This window comes from Argiope bruennichi, chromosome 2 (assembly GCF_947563725.1).
Source record: "Argiope bruennichi chromosome 2, qqArgBrue1.1, whole genome shotgun sequence".
Taxonomy (NCBI): Eukaryota; Metazoa; Arthropoda; class Arachnida; order Araneae; family Araneidae; genus Argiope; species Argiope bruennichi.
In genome coordinates, this window is record NC_079152.1 from 8514059 (window position 1) to 8541181 (window position 27123).

General features: G+C 29.3%; 1 protein-coding gene across 1 annotated transcript; it reads left to right on the top strand.

The window, feature by feature from the left end:
- Nucleotides 1-3651: 3651 nt before the first annotated feature.
- LOC129961602 (uncharacterized) lies at nt 3652-25333 on the top strand. The gene is made up of 9 exons (XM_056075108.1): nt 3652-3761; nt 6288-6389; nt 7910-8044; nt 8763-8889; nt 15408-15466; nt 18037-18147; nt 21833-21967; nt 22122-22251; nt 24918-25333. The coding sequence occupies exons 1-9, from the start codon at nt 3731-3733 to the stop codon at nt 25168-25170; spliced, it is 1083 nt and encodes a 360-aa protein (XP_055931083.1). The 5' UTR covers nt 3652-3730; the 3' UTR covers nt 25171-25333.
- The last annotated feature ends 1790 nt before the right edge of the window (nt 25334-27123 follow it).

The following is a 27123-nucleotide window of genomic DNA, read 5'->3' on the forward strand; positions in this document are numbered from 1 at the left end:
GGCACTAAAGAATATCTTTCTTAATTTATGTAATATCTCAAGAATTTGTCAACAAAATTTTCTCAGATTCATCATGAATGGATCGATTCATTAACAATGTTTCATTTTAAATGCATCAAACACTAAGAAAATAAAATGAATCGTTTAAAATAATCGGTCGAAAACAGGTCTAAAAAAACTACTTAAAAAACGATGTACTTAAAACTATAAGCATATATAAAAAATATATATAACTAACATAAATACAACTTAATTACAAAAGCATGCAACTAACCTAAAAATAATTTAAATCATTGAAAACAGGTTAAAAAAAACTACTTAAAAAACGACGTACTTAAAACTATAAGCATATATAAAAAAATATATATATAACATAAATACAATTTAATTACAAAAGCATGAAACTAACCTAAAAATAATTTAAATCATTGAAAACAGGTTAAAAAAAACTATTTAAAAAACGATGTACTTAAAACTATAAGCATATACAAAAAATATATAACTAACATAAATACAATTTACTTACAAAAGCATGCAACTAACCTAAAAATAATTTAAATCATCCGTTGATAATGGTTGCCATGCCAACAATCAGAGCACAGTGCGCATGCGTGAATTTTCTTCGCCTTTGACGGTAACGCAAATGCGTGAATTTTTCTACGCCAGTTGGGGTAACGCTATGCAGATTAGACATTTTTAATTTCCTTTATTCTGTGTTATTTTAATTCAAAAGTACTTCAGAGTGAATCTGAAACATGGATTAATTAACAATGTTTAATTTTAAATGCATAAAACATTAAGAAAATAAACAGAATCGTTTGAAATAATCCGCCGAAAAATCTTAACCCTAGCCTCATTACTGTTGGGAGAAAAAAAGAACTAAAACCTAAATCATTTGGCGTTGGGGAAAATGGAAGATTATTTTGGCGAAAAAGTTGGCGGTGGGGAAAATGGAAGATTTTTTTGGCGTTAAAGTTAGTTTTTAATTAATAATTAAAATTCTAATTAAAATTTCAAAAAAAGGGACCCCAGGTGCACATTCCCGACCTCTAAGGTATACATGTACCAAATTTGGTAGCTTTATGTCAAATGACCTGGCCTGTAGAGCGCCAACACACACACACACACACACACACATTGAGCTTTATTATAAGTATAGATATAGATTTAAGAAGATCTGCTAATCATGATTTATGTTGCAATTTAGCTAATTCCTTAAAATGAGTTATTTTTTTAAAAAAAATTCTAAGTTTCATCCTTGTCTAATATTTTAGCTTTAAAAAAGTTCTACTGAACACTCATAAAGAACTATAATAATCAACAGGAGTTTTTTTTTTAATAAAATTTACTCACATACTTCATAATAAATATATTATCAACTTCCTTCACCAATGCCAAAAAGTTAGGGGTCTTATGTATTTACTCAGATTTATTTCTCATATTTATGCTATTACAATTAAGGCCCGTATTTATTAAGGTGTGTCTCCATCAAATTAAGACCATTTATTGGAAATCATGAGCACAATTCACTTCTCTAATCAGCTCGCATTACAATTCACTCATTCACCTTGTTAAACCCTGTCGGAATATTAGATTGGCTAATTTTTCATCAGTTTCTTCCTTTTCCTATGACAATCTTTTTTCAACCACTTTTGCATTAAAGTTACTCTGCCCATTACATTATTAACCAATGTTTTCAGCCAATCAGAATTCTCTTATAGCAATTATTGGTTGCATGGAAAGAGCTATTGAAACTCCCCGAGAAATATTCGAATATTTCCAATTTTTTAAAGAAACATCGGTGGTGAATTGTTTGGTTATTGTCATCTCTCATGTGCTTCGGGAATTCTGTAAAACTGAAAACACAATTTTCCCCTTTTATCCAAATAAATATACAGGGCGATTCATAAAAATGTATACACTTTCCAGATGCTGTAAAACAGTAACAATGATAGACACGAAACACCTTAGCGGATTTTCAGGTAGATGTAATCTTAAAGTTTGTGCCTCTCCCTTGACAGATGTCACGTAGGCAGTAGTTTGTATTTCATGTGACTAGTCAGTCGAAATGGCCTTTTCAGGTAGATGCAATCTTAAAGTCTGTGTCTCGCCCTTGGCAGAAGTTACATAGGCAGTAGTCTGTGTGTCATGTGACTAGTCAGTCGAAATGGCAACGTCTGCAGTGGAGAAGGCTTTTTGTGTTCTCCAGTTTAGCAAAACGAAATCCACAACTGTTGTGCAACGGCAATCCAATCGGATCCATTTCAATTCTGAAAAGAAGCTCTAATAATTAGAAAATCTATTTAACAATGGCATGAAAAATTTAAAAATCTGAGCCGTTTGCGCAAAGGTACAAGTCCTGGACCACTGACTGTATCGCAAGTATCATCCAACGAAACCCGGAAAAATCAACGCAGAGGATGAGTCGTGAAATGCAAATTTTTCAGCTTACCATCTGGAGAATTTTGACAAAGAAGCTGAAAATCATTCCATACGAAGTGCAGGTGTTGCAAAATCTGAAAGAATTTTGTGCCTATATGCAACTTTGTTTTGAAAATGATGATGTTGATGATCACTTTATTTTCACTGATGAAGCAATATTTCATGTCAGTGGGAAGATGCACAAGGACTATGTTCTTTTTGGGGGAAGAGCGAATCACAAATTCATAGTGCAATACATGTGAGATTCCCCTGAGATAAATTTGTTCTGTGCAGGTGTCCAGAAAGAACGTATTTGGCTCCTAATAAGGGCTGACACATAGAACGTCTGCAACTATTTCTAACGACGCGGAAGTCTACGTTGGCTTGGCAGTTCCGGTATTGGAGCCGGAAGGTTTCAGGTTCAAGACCTAATTCCCCCGAAGAACCGTCTTGTAAGGGGTCTAATGCACGTTAAATCCATCGAGGACAAATGTGCTTCCTCTAGTGTGGTGGGGTGTGGAAGTTTGAGAGTGTGGGTTACAACTCAGCTGTCGTCCTCGTCATCTGGAAGCAGTTTAAATTTACGAGATCGTCTGTCCCAAAATAACCCTACTGTTTCTTTGAAACGGAGCGTTAATATTAATAACAAAACTTAAAATAACCATATACAATTATGTTATAGGGGATGTATGATATTTGTTCTTGATTTATAGTGAATTAAAACTATATATTTCTTTATGAATCACCTTGTATAAGTTTCAAGGTACCTCATGTTAACCGGATAAATAACTTATATTCCGTCCGTTTTACATTGAAATATTTCGTTATACCTAGTTAACAGGTTAATTAAGAAGCGGCACCACACTTTTTCACCCGGTCTAGTAGACGACTTTATCATTTCAAATTGATTGTAAGGCTTTAAGAACAAAAACAGCTATTCTAATTAACATAAAAGAATCATTAACATAAAGAATCTAAATAACATAAAGCAAATTGCATCATCTTGCAATATTGTTGCGATATGCTCCGATATCACCAAGTATTCAGAATATCGAGTAACATCGTGCATTAATTGTAAAATCTCTTATGCGATAAGTGAAAATATTTTTAATATATCGAGCAGGAATGCTGATGAATATGAGACAGATAATAAGAAAACACCTGTTCGAAAGCTCACACTGATAATATTTTTGTCTCGGAAGAACTTCTTTTCTGATAACTGACTAATCTAAGAACATAAAAAGAACAAAACTGTCAATATTATTATTGCATGTATTGAAATACTTTGTCAGCTTTTATATAATTTAACATGAAGTGGCTCATTTTATTTGCTTTCGGAGGTAAGTTTGCTATTATATCAGAAAAAAAAAAAAACCCGTCTTCTCTTGCAATTCATTGGCAACCATTAGAATGCAACAATCGGTTATTCCATATAATAAGTATTTTTTGTAAAAAAAAAAAATTGTTCCACAAAAATTCAACACTTTTTGTTCATTCTATGAAATAAGTGGTTATTTCATAAATGTATTAATGATGTTAGATTTTAAAATAAGAATATATTTTTTCACGGATAATCAGAGTAAATATAATATTTCGAAGGAACTTTGCTTGGAAATAAGAAACTTTATCAACATTTTATGTTGAATTCTACTAGCCGCCTTTGCCAACTAGTTTATTCACCTAGATTATTAACTTTTTAAACTGTTAACTTATTAATATAGGATGCATTTCTTTTAAAAAATATTTCACCTTATAATTTGGTATGACTAAAACACAGAAACTAAACAATGAAAGCAATTTACTGCAATTTCCAAAGTGTATATATTACGAAATCAAAACTGAAGTGAAAATCCTACTATGGATTTAATGATTGTTAAAAACACGTGCTTGAATGTTTTGATTGCGTTTAGTGTTATTGTTAACATTTGTAAACATTTTTAATATTTGTGTATCAAATGGAATTAAAAGTATTATTGAAATGAAAAATTGTACAAAAATGAAATTTACATCATTAAAGAGGCTTTTTTTTGTGTCTTAAGACAATACAAAAAGCTCTTTTATAAGATAATTGCTTTGAAAGATATGAACATCAGTTTCTATAGGCAATTCATAAGGATTATGGCTAGACGACTTAAAATTAATATACGGTGCCAAACTTGAAGCATTTATCGCCAAATATAATCGTAACAATTTTCATTGCAACTTTAAAAACCATGTTAACATTTCTGGTATATAAGCAGAATTGCAGATTTTCAGAGAAGTTTTGGACGATTGGCACGATTTTAATGTGCTTGGCGAGAAAACGTACATCAATCTTAAGTCTTACCACGATTGCTTATCTGATAGCAGTTAAGCCTATTTTTGGACTTGATTGAACTTTATTTTTAAAAACCTATTTCTTGATTTCTTTTATATATTCTTTTTTTTTCTGACTAAATGCCCTCTTTGTTGATATGACGAGCTATCTTCGGAACACTTAAAATAATATTTTGCAGCCGCATTAATTAGCTAAGCAAAGCGTTTGATTCAGTAAGCTGTAAAAATGTTCAATGTTTGAAATAGTCTGAAATTTGAATTATATTTGGTATATATTTGATGTTGCCATTCGACAATTAGTAATAAGCTCGATTTCTGTGGGACGTACGTTAGCTTTATATATTTAGATTATTATGCTGCATATTTTATTATAAAGAAAGCATTAAGCACTTTAAGTTTCTGAATGGAAACTATTGTATTAACATCAGAAAGTTACTTAGGATCAATTTTTCAACTACTTAAATACATTTTTAAGGATAAAATTGAATGAAATTCCTCAATGTCATATTAAAATAGAAAATTAATTTAAGAAATAACTTCATTTTTTAAAATTTTTATCAAAATCGAATCTCTAAATTTAATTAGTTTTCAGTTGTATACTTTTCTGCATAAATATCCATTTTAAAAAGTGATTAGAAGTAGGAAAAAATATTTTCGAATTAGATGAAAAGAAAGAATATCTGAAAAAAAGCTACAATTTCGCATTTTTACAAAGCGTTGAAAATCCAGAAAGTGAGAGAGAAAGTATTTTCCTTTATTTTCCTACAAGGCTTAATTTTTTAATATCCAACAAGGCGTCTTCACTCTATACACATTTCCTGCAAAAAGTTTGTCAGATTTACGTATATATATAAACTACTAACTGGCATTTTTCTATATCAATTTAACAAATTAGTGCATTTTCTAAACAAGTTTATTGAAAATTATATATTCAGGTAATTTACTTATAATAAAGCTGATGGTGGTGCCCTACATGTCAGACCGTTTGACCTAGAGCTGACAAAATTGGCATCTACATATTTTGGAGGGTAGGAATATGCATCTCAGAGCATTTGTTTGGCGATTTAATTTTCATTAATTAATTTAACCGAAATTTTGACATCTTTTTAAGATAATAACGATAAATATTAAAGCAGAAAGGAATTTAAATGTACCTTTAACTGCCACCAATATTTAGCAAATGTTGCAGATTCAATCAGTTCGTGCCGAATACAGATATTACTAGGATTGAAAAATATGCAAAATCTTTACAAAATTCTCGTCATCTGACCGTGGTTCAAAATGACGAGGTCCTTCCCAAAATAGCCCTAGTGTTGCTTCAAACGGGACGTTAATATAACCAAACCAAACCAAACTTTACAAAATTCTTTACAAAATGTGTTGCGAGTTCAAAATGCTCCGATACTAAAGAATGATTTTTATTTTAGTGGTAGCTATACACGGATTTAAATATGCTTGATCTTCTTGTTTTCATTTTTAAGTAGTAAATCACAATCAAATATTTCACCTGATGGAAGCTATGAATTATTTCAACACTTTAATCATTCCAGCTCTGTGCGGATTTGCTGGTGGCGACACCTTGTGCTTCAAGGAAAAATCACTGGAGTGCAATCGTCAGTTGCAAAAAGAGATTTTATCCGACTTTTCGTTTTGTAAGTATAGAATTTGAATTGGGGGGAAAATTTCGATATAAATTTTGTTGATTTATATAAATTTCGAGCATTTGCTGTTAAAACGTATTTTATTGATGAAACAAAAATCAATAAAATACGAAAAGCAATCTCAATATTTCTCACATACAGTATACTTCAGAGCATCCGGTTCGCAACTATCCGGCCTAGTTTTCTTTTATCGTAACGATCTTCTACGATCTTCCTACGTTTTGTGTCCATACTACAAGTTATCACAGGAAAAGAGCAGTGTTCTGCTCGTTGTTCATTGTTTCATCGGTGTATATTCTACCTCAATTGTTACATTTGTTCCTGATTATAACTGCACAGTACGTATGGTACTCTTAAATTGTTTTGGGGGTATGCTTTGCTTTTATAAGTGTGCCACAGCGAAAATTTACAATTGGATATTAAATGGAAAAAAGATGTAAAGACTATAGAGGAGAAATTACGTGCTCTACAGCAACTAGACTCTGGTGTAACAGCAAAAAATATATCTTCGGTGGGCAAACTACAGTGGGGACTGGGAAAAAAAATTGAGCAGAAATTGAAAAGTGGTGTGTTGTACAAACTAGTGGAAATGGAATAAAAGTAAGAATAAGAAAAATTAAAAACTTTGTCTTCTGGTATTGTGGGGCAAAATGAGTTCATAGAACGTTAGTCTATCATATTTTTTTTTCTTTTATCCGGCCTACCTTTCCACTACATTAGGCCGGATACTTGGGAGTGTACTGCATTTATTTTTGTGTTTCAGGCAATAAAGGAAAGATGTGGATGCGTTTTATCAAGTCTAAACACTTTTATTGATATTTGGTCTGAAATATATCAAAAATATTTATCAAATTTCAAGTTATGTACAATTTAGTAATTTTTAGTCAATATTTTGTATTTTTAATTTATTTTTAAATTTTGGCTGGTAGTTCATAATTTTATATTATATGAAATTTTAGGAATATTTGTGGCATAATATTTTTATAAAATAAAAATCAGTTATATGAAATTTAATTCAAGCTTTTTATTTTCTATTCGTGATTTTATATTATATGAAATTTGAACAATATTTATGAAATAAAAATCAAAAATATGGAATTAAATTCGAGCTTTCATTTTCTGTTCGTGATTTTATATTATACGAAATTTTATGAACATTTATGGAATGATATTTTTGTAAAATAAAAATCAGAAATATGAAATTTAATTCAAGATTTTTATTTACTTTTTGTGATTTTATATTATATGAAATTTTCTGAATTTTTATGAAATAATATTTTTATAAAATAAAAAAAAAATCAGAAATTAAATTCAGGCTTTTTTACTTTCTAAGACATTAGCAAAAGATCTTAGCCTTTACAATAGCGTTGATAATATCGTGGATCAGATATAATAGTTAATTTTATTTACTCACATTTTTTCTCCATTAGAATAAAGGCAAATATCTTTGTCCTGAGAAGAAAAAAGAAAATTTGCTCAAATACTAATAAAAAATGGAAATATCTCTACAGGTAGCCTCCAAAAGAGAGTTATTGGTTGCTTGACCAAACCGGCTATTGACTGCGATTTGAAATTCAAATCCGTTGCCGAAAAAGTGGATTCTATTGTAGCAAAAATATGTGAGAAAGGTTCAAAGATATATGAAGGTATGTGCTCAAGCAGTTTAAGATTTACAGATCAACTCGCAAATTGTGATACTCATTAATAGCAAAAATAATAACTCGCAAATTGTGATACTGATTAATAGCAAAAATAATAACTCACAAATTGTGAGTAATACCAATTGCCTTTGGCGACATATAATAACTCACAAATTATGAATAATAAATTATTACTAGCTGCCTCTGGCGACGAATAATGACTCACAAATTGGGAATAGTACCTTATTACTAGTTGTCTTCGGCGACAATTAATAACTCACAAATTGTGAGTAATACCTTATTACTCGTTGCCTCTGGCGACAAATAATGACTCACAAATTGGGAATAATAACTTATTACTAGTTGTCTTTGGCGACAAATAATAACTCACAAACTGTGAATAATACCTCATTACTAGTTGCCTTTGGCGACAAATAATAACTCACAAACTGTGAATAATACCCTATGACTAGTTGTCTTTGACGACAAATAATAATTCCCAAATTGTGAATAATACCTTATTACTAGTAGCCTTTGGCAACCAGCTTATTCATAAGGAATATTGACTTTTCCGGCTGTAAAACTAAAGATATGAAATGAATTATTTAAAACTTCACCGTGCTGTTGAAAAAGTTGAAAAAAATTTAATGTAATACTTACTGCAAATGGATGCTTTAACAAATTAATTTAATTTTCTAAACGCATCGTAATCTTTCTCCTGCAGAGTTGGATAGAAATAAGGAATGCATCACCAAGGGAATAACAGACAGAGAATGCCTTGAACCTGTTCTGAACATTCTGGGTAAAGGCTCTCCGAAAGAAGTTTTGAACGTTCAAAAGGAAACATGCAGGTATTCTTTTTTTCCTTCGTATAATTCAAGTAGAACAATATTTTATTTCTTGTTGCTTAACACTTATCTAAACATAATTTTAGAAATTTTTATGAAAAAATTAAGAAATAACGAGAAAAGCATCGGAAAACAATTTTTGCCCATCTTTAATAAATTAGATAATTTAGATTCAAATTTTAATATTTTTTAAAATTAAACGACATGTTAATAATTTATTTTCATAATTTTATGAACATACACATGTAATAATTTCAATATACCTCCAAAATAACCTGATCTACGAACAATCATTTTTCCACTCATTATGAACAATAATTTTTGAAATAATGAACAACACAAATAATGAACAATTATTTTTCATTTTCCGAAACAACTCATTACTTATGAGTTGTTTCGGCTCCTATTTTTAAATAAAAATTCTATCCGAACTCAAAACGCTGTTTCAATACATGTCCTTTTAAAATTATATAAGACCAAAATATTTTTTCACGGCCTCCTTTTTTTTTCTCCTTTTTCGTCGGCCAGCGTCTCCCTCTAGTCATGGCGCTTACAGATGGATAAAAGTTGAATACCTTTCGTAACATCATGAAGAATAAAATGTATTGCTAAAGAATAAATAATGTTCCTCTTTAAATCAAAAAATGCTTTACATACTTGCATACACAAATACATTTATATACACATATATACGCATGAGTGTGCATGTAATGATATATCTTAATCCAATTTAAATTTTAATTAATTTCCTACTTTGTATCTTAAGTTAACCCATATTAACTTCATTTGTACAATGTTCTCTTATTTCTTGATCCAGTTCATCCTTTTTTATTTAATTAATCCAACACGTGCTCTGTAAAACTGCTGAATGCAGGAGGTTCTCACACTCCGAGTGAAGGATAAAAATACCTAACGTTTACTCCATTCTTTTAAAGATACCTAAAAGAAATCTATATCAAAATCTCATTGTTAAAAATACTGAAACGAACATTTCGCTCTCTTTTGCTCTTATGTGCCATCTAGACTGACGCATCTTTCATAATCGTTTCTTGCATGCCTCCCGGAGGGAATAAAGCGAAGTTTTAAAATTTCAAAAGATTCTTCTATTCGGCCACGCACCTACTAAAATATGTTTACATCTGAGTGTGTGTCATCATTGCTAAATTCCCCGTTTGTACACATTGTCACTTAATTAGATGTCCTATGTTCAGAAATAATGTGATACAAAATGAACTTAAGGAAATAGATAGTAATCCTACGAATTCTCTAAACAAAAGATTAACATTATTGAAATATTATATTATTCAGGGTATATGTGTTTTGTACGCATCTATTTACTCGCAAATAGATCAATGTCGCATTTCTATCGGCATATCTGTGGTTTCCCTTTAGGAGTATGAACACTGTCATCTCAGAGAAAAAGATGACTTAAAAAAGCTTTGAGCTTGACAGGTGAAATTTGGTATATGGGCTTAAAACTAAATTTGTAGATTTTTATCAAACTGTAGGTCATCTTTCTGTCAATATGTACGTACATTTTCCTTATGCATACATACGCGATAATTCCAAAACACAAAGCGCTATAAGGGTGAAGTCTATTATAGATTTATCACCAACATGATAGGTGAGTATTAAATTTGGTTTTTTGTATCAAATGTTCAAAGGTTTAGAACATTTATTGGTCCGTATATTTTAATCAGCAATAACAAGAAAATCGAATCGACTCCATGAAACAGACTCTTTTGAAATACGACTGACCCCTCTAACCCCACTGAACTGATTTTACTATTTTCGACAGAAGAAGAACAACACGCCACATGCTCGATACACGATACGCCAGAGTGCTCGATTCCTAACCAAAGTAGGCCGAGGTGGTGGTAAGGTTTTGGCTTCGGGACCGGAGGGTTTCAGATTCGCCACTCGATTCCACAGAAGTACCTTCGTGTAAGCGGCTCTGTTGCACGTTAAATCCATCGGAGCCAAACATTTTCCCGCTGCTGGGGTGTGAAAATTTGGAGAGAGGGTGTCGTCCTTGTCATTTGACCACGATTCAAGATGACGAGATCTGTCCCAAAATGGCCCTAGTGTTACTCTATAAAAGGAACCTTAATATAACTGAAATGAACCGAAATCCTACCAACACCATCCGTTTCACATTCTTTGATGTGAGCGCAGAGGAAGTTCTGTAATAGTAAAAAAAAAAAAAAAAAATGGTACTAGACATTTTGGCGATTCTCAACATTAAAAAAAAAACATTTAATCTTAAAAACACATTTTTGAAATTATGTCTTCTGTTAGCGAACATAATGAATCAAATACGCTTAACTAGAAGGATGTAATTTAGTATGTTATTTTCACACCAGATTTGAACATGGTTTTCAAATTTTGGCCAAACTCCATTTAAGGGAATCTTCTTCCTTTATTTGTCCGAATGCAAATCATAACAGACATAAGAGACAGACAAAATTTACAAAATAGTGACTAAAAGACAAAATAGCAACATAAAGAGGCAGACAGACAAAATTTACAAAATAGTAACTAAAAGGCAAAATAGTATCACAAAGAAACAGATAGACAAAATTTACAAAATAGTAACTAAAAGACTAAATAGTAACATAAAGAGACAGACAGACAAAATTTGCAAAATAATAACTAAAAGACAAAATAGTAACATAAAGAGGCAGGCAGACAAAATTTACAAAATAGTAACTAAAAGACAAAATAGTATCATGAAGAGACAGATAGGCAAAGTTTACAAAATAGTGACTAAAAGACAAAATAGTATCGTAAAGAAACAGATAGGCAAAATTTTGAACCAGCCTTTAGTGTCTAATGTGTAGATGAGTAACAAGTTTTGAATTCAGTCCATTGGATAGTTCACTGTCTTCCGGTCTATAGAAAGGATAACTAAAAAAATAGCTACTTAGATAAATGAAATTTGGTATGCGATATTGCAGCTAAAATTGCAGTTATGCGTCGAATTTTGGTTTCGATTAGTTTGAAAAGAGCACCCAAAATGCGTACTCGGTTATCTTTATTATATAACGAAGCACAAAATGCCCATGTGTGGGACTATGGTGAAAATAAAAATCTAAACACTCGTATCATTTACTGCCTTGACAAAGACTCATTTTAAGTGAGTTGGTATGGGGGGGGGGGGTCATAAAATAAAACCTAAAAGTAAGGTATTCGAGAATTTTTAAAGATACCACAGCTGCTGATTTTTATTATAGAATAACTAACAGAAACAAATTTCGAACTATTTTTTTCAGACATCTTGACCAAATGACCAAATGCACTGCGGAAAAGGTGAGAAGTGCTTGCGGCGAGGAAGTGGTCAAGTATTTTAAATCATTGTATGACCCCGCTATTGAATTGCATCAGAGATTTTGTGAAGAGATCATTTTGCCAGAAAATGAAGAGACTTTTACCACGAAACGTTCAGAGAAAACGGCTTTACCGTCATTCTTTGGACCACTAGAGTTTATTATTTAGCTTGAGATATTCAGATTTGCAAAATAAATAGTCTAAAATTAGGCGATATTACGATATTCCTCTCTAAGATGTTTTGTAACATTATTTTGTTGAGATGTATAGCCCATGTATTTATTGAAATAAATAATTATCAGGTATTGGAGCTTGCAAAGAGTTCATTTTTTATATCTCTTAGACTCCTGATTATAGTTTTATAACACCATTTTAATATCATAATTAATATTAATCATTTTATTTATTAAAAATGTTTTTGTGAATTTAAAAAATGTTGCCCCTATTTTTTCATTGAAGAAAACTAATTGATAAAATTTTCTACTCTCCATACCAGCTTTATCATCAGGAATTGTAAAAAGTAAGCCTATTGTAAACATACTAAAGTAAAATATTACTGATTTCAAAAAAAAAAAAATCTTTGTGAAATATTTTTATAAAACTTGACATTTCGGAAAATATTCAATACATTTTTGTTATGAAGCAGTAAATAATAATAATAACTAAATTAAAATTGAATAAAAGAAGATCGCATTAAAAATTGGTGAAATATATTTTTACTTAAAAATTAGAGCTTTGATTCTGATATCCGAATTTTCATAAAAGTTATGAATTATTCTTTAAATTATAATTCTTATTTGTCGACCATGTACATAATAACAATTGTATATAATTGTAATTGTACAGAGTAATAATTGTAATTGCATACAATAATATTGGAGTGGCTTACTTTAACTATAATTCATTAGAAAAGAAAAAATGATTTTAAAAAGTGATATCTTGTAATGACCTACAACACAACAAAGAGTATATTTTTCATCTCAATATTTGAGTCTTTCTTTAAGTATTAAAAGATGAACCGAAATCTGCCGCTTTCTAATAAATCTCAATTCAGTGTGCTTACGTTAAATTCAAGATTCAAAAATAGATGCCATTCTTATCTAGGGTTTTCCATATTCGATGAATCATGTGAGAATTTCATAAGTTCAATAGCGTGTTTTAAAATTTAGATTCAATTTTGCAAATTATAAAACAGCGGTAACTTGTTGCATTACGTACCCATAGATGGCAGCACGATGTAACTAGCAGTAGTTGCTTCATTTATTTGTATGGGAATGGTTTATTTTTGACACTCTTTTTTTCCATATCACTTTATTGATACATTTCGTTTTCGAAACAATCAGGAGACTTCGGTTAAATAATATTATGAAATCGAAGTATTATCTTAGTTCATAAATTAATACTTATCGAAAAAATTAATTTCTCTTTCTTTTTTAGATAGAGTTTTTAATTTACTTGTTTAAGGGATAATCGGAATACCCTTAATATAATAATTATATATATATATATATATATATATATATAAATAATTTTTGTATGATAATCTATTTATTAGTCTTGTTGCCCCACTAGGGAGTGAGAAGCTTCAACAAGGGTATGAGAAGCTTCCCATAAGGTGAGTGGCTCTAGCCATCTTGGTAGGAACAAAAATGGTGTTATCATTATTACCTCCTATCACCATCTCGGCAATCCGAGAATAATAAGAAATAATTTTTCCGAGTTCCGAAATAATCCGAGTTTGAATAAGAATTAATTTTTAATTGCGATTCCGAAACTATTTCATTTCGTTTCCTTTTTGGTTTCATTTTCAAAATATTTCTTACTTTTGATTGGTTACTATGTATATATATGAAAATTTAGGGATACGGTCTCTGGCGTGCAATATATATATATATATATATATATATATATATATATATATATATATATATATATATATATATATATATATATATATATATATATATATATATATATATATATATATATGTATGTATGTATATTGCATACCAGAGACCGTATCCCTAAATTTTCATATTATAGCAGACACAATAAAACAATAAAAATGGAAAAGATTCAAGACAAGAAAAACTATCTCATACAGTTACTGAGGTATGAAAATCGGTGAATTGATAAATCAAGGAAATATAATTCCCCCCACGAGCTTGTTACGGATTAAATCTTTTTGTCAAACTTCAGAATGATTTATTGACTCTGTTTTATAGATTGTTAACTAGTCAAACATCATGCAGCATGATATTCTGATTGAACAGTACAAGATTAATGATAATGTCTTATTTATTCAAAATTCTTTTCTGAGCTGTAGATTCCAATTTGGTAGAAAACGAAGAACTTGGTTAACCCTTTGGGTACATTAGACGTATCAGAACGTTCCGTATTTGTTTGAATTGATCTTTCAATTTTTTTATCATTCTAATTAGCTTAAGTTAACTTAATGTCATGTAGCAATATATATTCGGAATAAAAAGAAATAAATGAATTCATACGTAAAAGCTACTGCCTTCACATGTTCCAAAAATTAAATGCACTTCCAATATAAAAGTCGTTTCAAATAGATATGTAGTCAAAGGGTTAAGTTATAACTACATTCCATTTGCATGTAATATAAAAACCGTTTAACACGTAATTCATAATTTTAAATTGTGATAAGTTGGATAGAACGAAACTTTATTCCCAGCCTTCCCCTGCCTAAGCTTCCGTGTAACACCCGTGGAAGACGATTTCGCCATACGAAATTATGCGTTTGACACGCTTACACAAACGTTCGCCGGTAATAACGACTTTCGAATCTTGAGCATCCCCCGATCTCGGAGCGAAGACTTTTCTACTAGACTAACATGGCGAAACTGAAGGAGAAAAATGTCCCCTAAAAAAAAAAGTTCACTCGAATATTTTATGATTTTCAGATTACCTAAATATTTTATAAATATCTGCTAAAATGATGTTCGTGGGAAATTTTCAAATCCAACTTTCGTCCTTGCAAATTTTATATAATTTGTTTTTTTTATCGAAATTAGAGAAAACAGATGGTATAGCACTCATACCGATAATTTTCGTCTGAAACTTGAAAAAAGCAACTAATAAAATAAAATTATCAGTATGCTATAATTCTAAGATAAATTTTGTAACAGATACTAAGTCGTTTTTATTTATTTTTGGCTCTTCGGCTATAGGAGTTTAAATGAAAAATATTGTAACAACATGGGTTTTTTCATCCTTTTCATAGTATCAGGTAATTTTTAAAATTTTTTTTTCCTATTAAAAATGTATTTTTGTGAATAATTCCCAGTATAGCATTACATTTAACATGATTATTTTTTTTGAAAAAGTTTTAAAATGTTCATATTTTTGTATTAATGCTTAAATTGCGTTGAAATAAACATTTATAGACGAGAAATATATTTGTTAAAAATTTAAAATACTATAAGAATATGGAAGTCATATGTATTTTTTTAGCTAAAAAGTGATATAAAGTAAAAATTTCACAATTCATAGCTTTGTTAAGTCATTTTTACAAAATAAATAAGATATATCTTAAGAATTATATTACTAAATTTCTGAATATCTTGAAGTTGAGTTGCTGAATATCATTAAGTTCCTTTATTTCCGTAAAGTCTTTACATGCAATCTTTCGACTGATAAATCTTGAGAAATTTTTCTTTATTTATTATTGTATTTTGAAGCAACTGTGAAACTTTATAAAGCTTATTTTGTAATTTAATAATTGCAGAACACATTAAAAGTTTTTAATATCTAAATCTTTAAAAAAATATTAAATTTTAATTTATGAACTTTTTATAAATAGTAATGGAAAATAGTATTAAAAATGCGCAATAATATTAAAACATAAATTAGAAAGATAAAAAATGAACTCAGATATTCAAAGACTTCAAACAATTTTATAAAAACACATTTTTTTCATGAATTATAATTATTGAATAAAGATTAATTTTAGACGAAAATCAGCCTTTCAGCTTAGTCATCTTTTTAAAGTAAGCATCTCAAACTAAAGATACCTTGATCCTAAGAAAAGTCTCAGAAGCATTAAAATACGTGTTATGTAAAAATCTTCGATATTAAGAAAAATTTTCAATTTTTCAACAAATTTAATTTAATTTCATTTCGTTTTGTTCCTCATTAATTAATGCTTTAAATTTCTATTTTGTATTTCGTTATATAATCTTGGAAAAAATTTGGAATTATTTGACAGTGTTTGGATTACTTATGTAGATGCAATGGGGTCTCAACTTGAAAAGTTCCAGAGAAATCCTGTTTTAAAATTTTCCTTTTTATATTTTTTATTCTCATATAATTTTTCATATAAAATCGTTAGATTAAATTTTGAATATTGGGAAATGGATTATTCTGTTTTATCTATTTTGGGAATGAATGCAAAAAGGGAAGCATTATTCAAATAATCATAATCATGTAGACTTATTTTTAAATTCATTTTGCTATCTTTTCAAAAAAATGATTAAAATATTCTTTACACAAAATACATTTAAGTTATTGCTTAGCTATTTAGATGGAAAAAAATATCAAAATGTGCTTTTTAAAAATATTTTTGTCAAAAAACTTCCTTCAATTTTGTTATTTTTGAAAGTAAAATTCCTATTTCCTCTTTTAATATTATTTTCTTTATTATTCAATTAACATAATTTTCTTTACTTTCTATTCTTATTTCTTAGTCTCATATTTATTCTTCGGTCTGTATACTTTTTGAAAGAAAGTCATACTATTATTAAATGGGGTTCCTTCTATCATAATCTTGTGCTTTAATTGATTTTATGAATTTACACAAATTGCATAATTGTAAGTCAGTTGATTTATTAAGTATCCAGAATGCACATGTTTCTTAAAAGAATTTATTGATTTCTGATTTTTTTCGTAATACTTTTAATTGCTTACATTAGCTCACTGAGTGTTCAAATTAAAAAGTGTACATACTACGAGAAAAAAATGAACGTAGAAGTATTATTTCGGTGCTCAGATCCAAAGGAAATATTTTATTTTAATTTTAACACAGGGAAGGCAAGCGACTGAGTATTTTAGGAAACAATGACATTGGTTTGGGTTTCATAATAATGATAAAATCATTGTAATTATTGTGTTTCAAATAAATTAAAACAATTTTTAGAACCAGAGAAAATATTGTACAAGAGTGTCATAAAAAAGATAAATTGTTAGTGTTTTAAGACAGAATAAAAATAATTTTTTTCGCATAATATTTTTGGAAGATATATTTGAGAAATACCAAAAATCTTACTTAATTTTTAATTAATTCAATTTGGACTGTGAAAAGTTGACAGCGAGCCTTTTTGTTGTCTTGAAGAATACGTGCGCTAAATTTAAAAAATCGAACAAGAGCTGTAAGTTTGCATTAAAAACATATAAGCAAACAATCAATTTTATATAAAGAGATGAAAAATTATTTACAGTAATTTCTTTAATTCTTAAGATAAATCGAAAACTGTTAACGGTTGCTACCTAACTATAGATACACTTTATGTGCGTTTAAGTTCGTTCAGTTTGAAAAAGTTATTGAGCATGCATTGGATTCCTGTGAACGTTTCCTTCCTTTTAAAGTTATCCTTATCGTTTTCAAATAACATATCCATGCCAAAAACTATTGGGTTACATTTTTTTTTTAACCAAACAGTGACGAAAACAGATTTTTAGATATTCACTTCATTTTATTGCCAGACAAAAAATTTTCAAAAAGATTTTTCATAATGGCTTTATTTTCCGCTTCAAAGTATTATAATTTCTACATTAAAGCAATGTAATATATTTCTTTCACAGTTTTAATTGGATCCGTGTCCTGTAAAAATGAATGCTTCAATGATAAAGGATCTAGATGCGTTGAAAAAGCACTTACTAGTGATTTAGTATCTGATATGGATAAGAATTACTGTAAGTATTACTTTTTAACTCTTCATCCCATTTTTAAAATTTTTCATCTTAATGATTAAAATAAAATTCATAATAAATAATTTTTAATAATGGAATATTTATTTTGTGGCAACATTAGGATATTGCATTCAGTGCATATTATTTTAAACCAGATATCGTGTAACACAGACACAGATAAATAGGCACTTACACACAAAATAATAAACAATAGAAAAAGTACAAATAAAATATAATAAAAAAAATTTAAAAAAATCAAAGTAAAAATAAACCGGAGTAAAGCAGAAAAAGACTTAAAACATATTAAAAGAGGGGCATAAAAATATAAAACACATACGAAACGAATACACAAAATGTTGCGATTCAAAATATGTTATGGCAATAAATCGTAAATCCATAGTAAAAGTACAAATAAATTGTGAAACAAAATGTGAAACAGGCAACGATGTAATATATAGTGCAAAACATAACTTGAAGAAGGAATCGTTTCTTTTTTTTTTTTTTTTCTTATTCTTCATCCTTTTTGGGAAACAGTCAAATTTTATTTATTCTTAATATACTTTGCACAAATTACGGCGAGAGCACGATGTAACTTATCAAAAAGGAAGGTAGAAAGTAAGCAAGAGAGACGAAGAAAAATATTTGATTCAGTGTTTAAATTCCGTGAGAAAATGAATAGCCAGACAGCTTAGATGTTAAGTTGCAGTGAATTGAATTATTTTAGAAAATGCTTCATTTAAAATTTTTGCATACGTATATGAGCCGTTTATTTTGAAAGTGGGGCAAGTCCATTTTTCGAAAAAAATAGAGATAATGGTAGTATAGATAAAACTTGTTATGATCCTTTTTATGCGTAAAAAATTTAAAGTAAAAAAAAAAATCAGATTCTAGTATTTTGGAGATGGAAGTTTTAGCTCTTAACAGTATTGAAAATCTGTTTATTTTGAAAGTGGTGCAAGTCCGTCTTAGATTGAAATTATTTTTGACCGAATATATTATAGTAAAATTTAACTCCGGTTGCTGTATGGTGAAGCAAATGTGGCCGTTTGACATCATGTCTGAAATCTAAGGTGTTTCTGTCTATCTGTCTTTGATAATGAAAATCGGTGATTGTACAGTTTTTCATAAGTAATAAAAATTATATCTTAATTTTGTATGTTCGATAATATTATGTTTACTTCCATCACCAATTATTCAGTCCAGTGACAGTGAAATAAATATCATTGATCACAAATTTTTATATTCAGGACATTCCTTTCTACCGAATGCTCGTGATTTTGGAGTGGAACTATCCAGTAGCTATTCAATCCAGAAACCAGTTTCTTGCATATTCCTCAGGATTACTATGAAGTAATACAAAATTGTCAAAAACATGATAAATTTTTAGTACATAAAATTAAACGTGGGAATTTATTTTCAACCCAACCTCTGAATAAAGCGATTTTAAAAAGAAAGAAAAATACCGATGGAGAAATCATGAATTGATTAACTATATGCTGGATCAGATTTACAAGAGGTGTACCATACAAAATGTTCAACAAAATTCGATAGAACGAGATTTTGAAATTAAATTTACCGATTTGTCAATACAACGAGGAAGGCAAATAATTCCACGTAATTTCAGAAATATAAAACTATTTTTTTATGTATGAAAAAAAGGAGATTTATTACATCTGGAAAATATAAGGTTTTGATGGATTTATTACCATATATACCCCCCGTCCATCATGAATATTTTAAAATGTTAAATCCTGAATAAAATTAAATTTAATTATACCTGGGTATAAACTGCAAATATAGAATTTCATTGAAATTCTTAATAAAACTGAACTGTTTTTTTATTATGTTATATTTTCTACTAAAATATCTTTGTTTTGTTTCACTTTTTATCAAATGATTAAATACTTATAAAAATTTGAATAGCATTTTGTTTTTATTATTAAAAAAAGGCTGATGCAACTGAAATATTTCCCAATTAAACGTACGTTTACAATAATTTATTCATTTTGAAAGTGAGGCAAATCCATTTAATTATAATAAAACTCTTATTTTTTTAATCTGCGTTGTAAACACCATTGGATTACAAACTTACATTATATGGTACCACAAAATACAAAAAATATATCTATCTAATAATACTTACCAATATTTTTAATTTATTGAAACGCAAACTTTTAAATATCTCGCAATAACAAAAAAAATGGACTCGCCCCATTTTCAAAATAAACGGCTCATGTTTAAAATAATCAATCTCCCAGGTCCAATCACTGATCCTTTTTCGCCAACAAGTAGTTTAAAAACTCGTGAATTTTAGATTTGTCATCAGCAGCTCTCCGCCTTCCTCCATTTCCTATTTGCTAGAGAAATCTCAAAAATACTTCTTTAATGCATGTGCAGGAAGGGGGGAGGGAGGGAGAAATCGCGTTAGAGATCTCTAATTTTTATCGTTGCACCGTTTTCACTCATTTTTCTATTTTCTGAAAGTTTATGACCTTTAAATACGTCATTAATGGTAGTCTGTTCTTATTTGCTTTCCCTTTTCTAGAGATATCCTCAAATTAAAATTTATGCAGAAATTCAATTTCAACAAGTATAGAGATTTCACTAATTAATTTCTTTAATTCTTTAATTTTTATGCAAAGCTAATCAATTAGAATGTTCCATTCTTATTGCGTAATTATAAATCAAAATAATACTTTCATTTGGCGTGATAAGATGTAGTAAACTGTAGATGCAGCTAGTTGATACTAGATATAATGCAGTAGATGTAGATGTTGTTTGGTGAGTTAAGGTGTAATAAATGCCAAAGTCGCTTGGCATTGCTAAATTAATGTTATTGATACGATGGGTGAACATTTGATCGCCAAAGGTGGCTTGCATAGTTTAATTTTCATTAGGTATACAGGGATACATTAGTATTTAGATTAGCATTACATCTGATTAGTATTACATTAGCATTAGGATTTTCTTCAGTATTCAAAGGCTTTTAGATAAAGATCAATATAACAATTTGTACCTGCAAATCAAATTTTAGTTAGGATTTCCTTCTATTTTTTCATAAATAGAGTATTGATACTGAAATCATTGTAAGCGACTTACGATTATCATTATAAAGTATCAAATTGCAGAAAAGAATCAGCAGAAATGGATCAGTATTAGTAGAAATGATCATTTTAGAATATTTTTATGGGTATCAATCGAGAATGTTTGATAGTTTAACACAAAAACAATGCCATTTTCGGACGCATTGGTAAAATAATATTATTATATGGAAATTTTTAACAGTCTTATTTGATTGGATTGTTGATTAAGTATATATCATAAAAGAGAAGAAGAAGTCGTTGCTTTTATGATTTAAAATGGACGAGAGAACTGACACGTTGCTCTCTCTAAGATATCTAAGTGAATGGATGGTGAAGTGATCTCACATATCCATTATTTAAAAGCTAATTGTTTACAATTACAAAATTTATTTATTTTATTGCTTAAAATGAAATTGTTTAAGATTATAAAATGATTAAAATTAGAGATTATTTAAAATTACAGAAGAAAATTAAAAAGTAAAAGTGACTGAAATAAAACGTATGGAAATTTTATTCTAAACATTAAACATTTCAGAGCCTTCAGTACACTGAGGTTTGTTTATTAGCAATTATGTATATATATTTCATTATTTTTTTTCTCCAAGGTGAAGTGGCATTAGAACTGACGAAGTGCCTCACAGAAACCACTCTTTCCTGTGGCATGAATTTTATTCCAGAAGCTAATGCAGTTAGCTACGTTGTAACGGAAGCGTGTAAGAAAGGCTCAGACATAAACCAAGGTAACAAAATTGAAAACTATCTGAAGTAAATGTTTATTCTTGCTAGAGACTATAGAGGATTTTAAACCGCCTAATGAAATTTATTACGTAAATTTTGAAGCATTTCATTCATATTTATCATTTGAAGATAAATTCTTGCAACTCTTTTTATTAGATTTTATGGCACATGAGCAATGTTATGTGGAAGTTGTTAAAGATCCAGAATGCTACAAGCCGGTGTTTGATGTTGTGAAAGGGAAATTAACTGGCCGGGAATTCTTGAAAGGACAGAAAGAGGCTTGCAAGTAAGTTGATCGAGTTAGTTAGTTAGTAAGTTTGGGGTTTTTTGGCGCAAGGGCCAGATTTGGCCATGCTGCGCCAAGTAAGTTGATCGAAGTCTTCTAGAAGTCTTCTTATCAATATGCAAGATAAATCCGCAAATTACTTGATATTTCGCGTAATATTTCAATCCAATAACAATCTATTTTAATTTTAATCATTTCAAATTTTCAATTTTCTGAACTTGCAGTTCAATTTCAAATTGAAATCAAACAAATTTCTTTTCTCAAGGTGCAATTAAATACTTTCTTTTTTACTTAAAAAAAGAACCATTAGCCTTTTCTTAAAATCTCCATATACTTAAAATTAATCGTCTCGAGCTATTAGTTGATACACCAGGAATATTGGTTATATTGGCTTTCAGATAAATATTAGATATAACTTCATGTTCATGATTCCATCAAACTGTTTGACATTACAGTCGTGTTATTTGAATTGTCTTATTTTGTCTTAATTGTCTCTTGCTTGCACTTTAAGTTGAGGTCAAGAACTTTTCTAATGAAGAGAGTCCCATAATATCATAGCAAAAACGTAAATATTTGGTTCTTATAATTTCTAAATTTCGCGATATTGTAACTTCACTTCTTCATTTGTCTTGCAAATTGAGCAAATATTAAAAAGAATCCTTCATGCCAATCTTTCAACAATGGTTGAAAATTGAGCGATTAAATACATGAATAAACATTGAAAATGATTTGAATTTCAAGGTAACTATGCAATAAGTTGTTGGAATAAGAAGAAAATATATATATTTTTAAATTACCAAAATTTAATAAAAATTCGCGTGATTATTAAATTGATACCATTAAAAAGACATTTTTTAAAATTTTGTTCAGCAATATTTAATTTTGTACAGGGATATTTTCGAAAGTTATTGGGGAAAATGAAAAAAATTAGCTTAATTAATTGATTAAAATTCTAATTAAATTTTTTTTTAAATTGTACCGAAGTTCGCCTTTTTATTCTTGTGCAAAGGGGCTTTATGTGCGAAATCTGGTAGCTGTAGGGCAATTTGAATCAATCAACATACACATATATACACACATTCATCTTTATTATTTGGATAGATAACCAAGAAAAATTAAGATTTAGTCTTGCAGCCCCAATCACAGGATCTATTTTCTTAATTTATGATTCATATGAAAACTTATGACTCTTAGATGCATCCTCATTGATCGTTGCTCCCTTTCCAATTTTGAAAGAACTCTCTACGGAGAAAAATAGTGACGTCAGTTTTTATTTTATATGAAAGCTCATGAAACCTAGATAGGCCACCAATCTACTCACCTTCCATATTTATCTGAAATCTCAAAATCACTGCTACACTGTTCATACTATTTGGAGAAAAACCGTGATAGAGCCCCCCCCCCCCCCCAAATACAGTGGTTGTACCGACTTCACCAATTTTTGTTTCATTTGGAAACTCACAATTTTAGTTACCTCGTCAGTGGTTGCCTGCTGCTTCCACCCTCCAATTCTTAAAGATAACGGAAAATAAAATTTTAATATACTCCAATCTCAACTCCAGGGGCGATTTCGCCAATTCAGCTTCTCCACTTTGCGATCAATTAGAACACTCCATATTTATTACTAATGTTAAATGATATGATGCAGTTTATAAGTCTTTTATGATACAATGTTTCTTATTAAAGTTTGATAATATTATTGTATGAATATTGTTATAAACAATGAGTTGTCCCCTTAGGAAGACTAGTATTTAATTGTTCAATAATTACAACTACATAGCAATTTCTTCACAAAAAATATTTATATCATTAATAAATAATTTATTTATTTTCCGTCACAAATAATTAATTGAATTAACGTTACAGTATAAGTCCCTTGTAGCTATGGTCCAAGTGCAGCATTTATTACCAGTTTTATTTCTACTAATAATAAAGACAATGTAAATATGTCTGTTGGCGTTCTATAAGACAAACCGTTTGACTTATGGTTACCAAATTTGGCATTTTTGAGGGTCGGAACGTGCACCTCCGTGTGATTTTTTCAAAAATTATACTTACTAAAAAAATGAAAGACATTTTATTTTTTTCCTTGATAACTTCCGAATATATTATTACATTAAATTGATTTTTACACCACTTAAAATTCTAAAAATTGTGTTTTTAATAATGCCGATTTATTTGTCATACAAAAATTTCCTATTTTTTTGTAGTTTTTTTAAGGATATTTTTTGTGTTATTTTAATTGTTGGACAGAAGTTCAGATCGTTTTATTATTTTTGACTAAATAATCGAGTAATTTTTTCCAGTGTTGCCAGCTGAAGGTGTATTTTTTTAATATCTGTGTATTTTAGGAAAGAAATAAAAAACTGAAATTACAGTATCGCGAAAATTAAAAGATAGTTTCATCTGAAAGTTTCATTTTTAATATGTCATGGGACTAGACACTATAAAGGCTGTTCATATGCACAATGAATAAACCAAATAAAAATCTTTTAAAATAAAACTACTCTGATGCTTTTCACCACTTAAAAAAATTATGGAAATCATGAATTTGAAGAATTTAAGGAAAATAACACAAACAATGTTTCCAGTGAATTAATTATCTGACCATCAAAATATGCTATTATTTAAAAAAAAATTTAAAAATATAACTTCTTATTTTGCAGACTCACAGATCAAGTGTCAAAGTGCCTGGCCGAGAAGGCACGAAACAGATGCGGCAAGCAAACGGTGTCTTTCTTCGAATTTCTCATTCATCCGATAGCTGAGCTGAACAAGAGGGTCTGCGAAGACGTCCTCATCCCAGCAGATGAAGAAAAAGGCCTGTTCATCAATGCAGGACTTCTGGGAATTTTTGAGCTTATAACGATGGCGCATGAGCATAAATTTCTTTTATTTATGGATGCTTTTTTCAATTAATAAAATCTGTTTTTTTTATGTATATAAATGCATTTCCGTTGTAGTCATTTCAGTATGTTGAAAATTAAATAATTTTTGCCTGTTATGTATTGCTTGTGTGCTTAAAAGTGGAATCTAAACGTAACATATCTCTGCTACTAATAAAGATGAAACGGAATATTTCTTTGTGTCTAATATGTTTCTGAATGTAAGTTAGGGAAGAACAGATCATTTGATCTAGAGGTATGAAATCTGGTACATATGCATCGACGTTTCTATGCGATCATTTTCATAAATATTGCAACATGAAAATAATTTTTATAAGATTTAAAATTTAAAAAAAAAATTCTCTTCAATAATAGCAATTTTTTGACTTATATAGATTTTTTACTTCTAATCATTTTTTTTAATGTAATCGCATTTTACAGCAATATATTCCAATATTGAAATGAAAACTTGATTGAATAATACAACATTGAACAAAATTGAATGAATGATAAATAAAGACAGGAAACTGCTGGACAAACCAAAAGATACATATCGTATTAAAAATATCGCACATAAATGAATCGGTTATTTTCATAAAAAAGTTATCTCTATTTTACTAACTTTACAACAGATGCAAAAAAAAACCTTTTCTTTTCATTATATTTCCGGGAAACTTAAATCAATAAGTTTCTATGATTAAAAAATATTACAAGTGATATGAAAATGTCAACTAATTATTGTTTGGTCCACTGGATATTAAGAAAAAATATTGCCTAAGTGGAGCTAACCGCTTTAAAATGGAAGTGAATTCATTAACGAATCCCTTTTACTCTAATTACAAAGATGAAAATATCACACCAAAGCCGTACTGGATTTGTATATAATAAGCAAAATAAATGAGTGAGAAATCTATAGGATAAGGTACTTTTTTATTGTGGTTGGCGCCCTCTAATTTATTATTTCATTGTAGAAGCATTTGTAACTGGCTGGCATATACTGATATAATATCTTGTGTCTCCTAAATATTGATAGGAAATTTATCTTGGAGCTCAGACTTGCTTTCTGTATGTGGACTGCGCTGATTGAGGAAGTTATATTTATTCAACAATAGATATATCTTCTCCAACCTGTTAACCATCCATGTCCAGAGAAGAATAACATGAAGAAACTGTAGTTGTTCTGTTACAACTCTTGGTTCTTCATGGGTAACATGTAGGGATTGCAATACCGGACCAAAATTTCAATACCGGTATTCGGTATTTTTTAAATCTTAATACCGGGATACCGGTTTTAATACCGGTATTAGAAATTTTAGAAAAAGAAAGAAAACACAGATGTTTTTTTGTTTTATTTGCCAGTTTTGTTAGAGAGTGTAAATATTACAAAAAATAATTTGTAACTTATAAATTATAGCAGTATATAATCATGAAAAAGTAAAGGAACATCTTATTTATTTAAATCACAAAAAAAGTGTAAATATCATTATTCAGTCTGTGGTACTATTACAAATTTTTGAAATGTGATCTTAAAAAACATAATGCATCCATTGTACTGTCATTAAGCCTGAAAATTAATTTTGTGTGAAAATTACCAGCTGTCGAAAACGCTCTTTCGGCACCTACGTTAGTTGGTGGTACTGTTAGCAATACATTTATCAAGTATTTACCTCATCTTCAAATAAATCGATTTCTCGTCGGATGGTTTTGGATATAACTGATTTCTGTATTGTATTTTGGTTCGTTGAAATTTTTTAATTTATCGCTAATTATAATTTTTTGTTCAAGAGAAAATTCCTTTTCACTATCGACAGTAGTGACATCATAATCTTCGATAATTGAACCGAATTCTACTGAATGTAGATAGGTTTGTGGGTAAAAAATTTTAAGAAAAATTACTCTAAACTTAATCAGATTTGAATTGGTTATTTTCTTTTCTTCTTTTTCATTTTCATTTTTAAAATCATTATAATTATGTAAATACTGTAAG

Coding starts and splice junctions, on each gene's coding strand:
- LOC129961602 (XM_056075108.1), top strand. CDS start 3,731: ATGAAGTGGCTCATTTTATTTGCTTTCGGAG. Junction 3,762..6,287: donor CATTTTATTTGCTTTCGGAG/GTAAGTTTGCTA, acceptor TAATCATTCCAG/CTCTGTGCGGATTTGCTGGT. Junction 6,390..7,909: donor TTTATCCGACTTTTCGTTTT/GTAAGTATAGAA, acceptor ATATCTCTACAG/GTAGCCTCCAAAAGAGAGTT.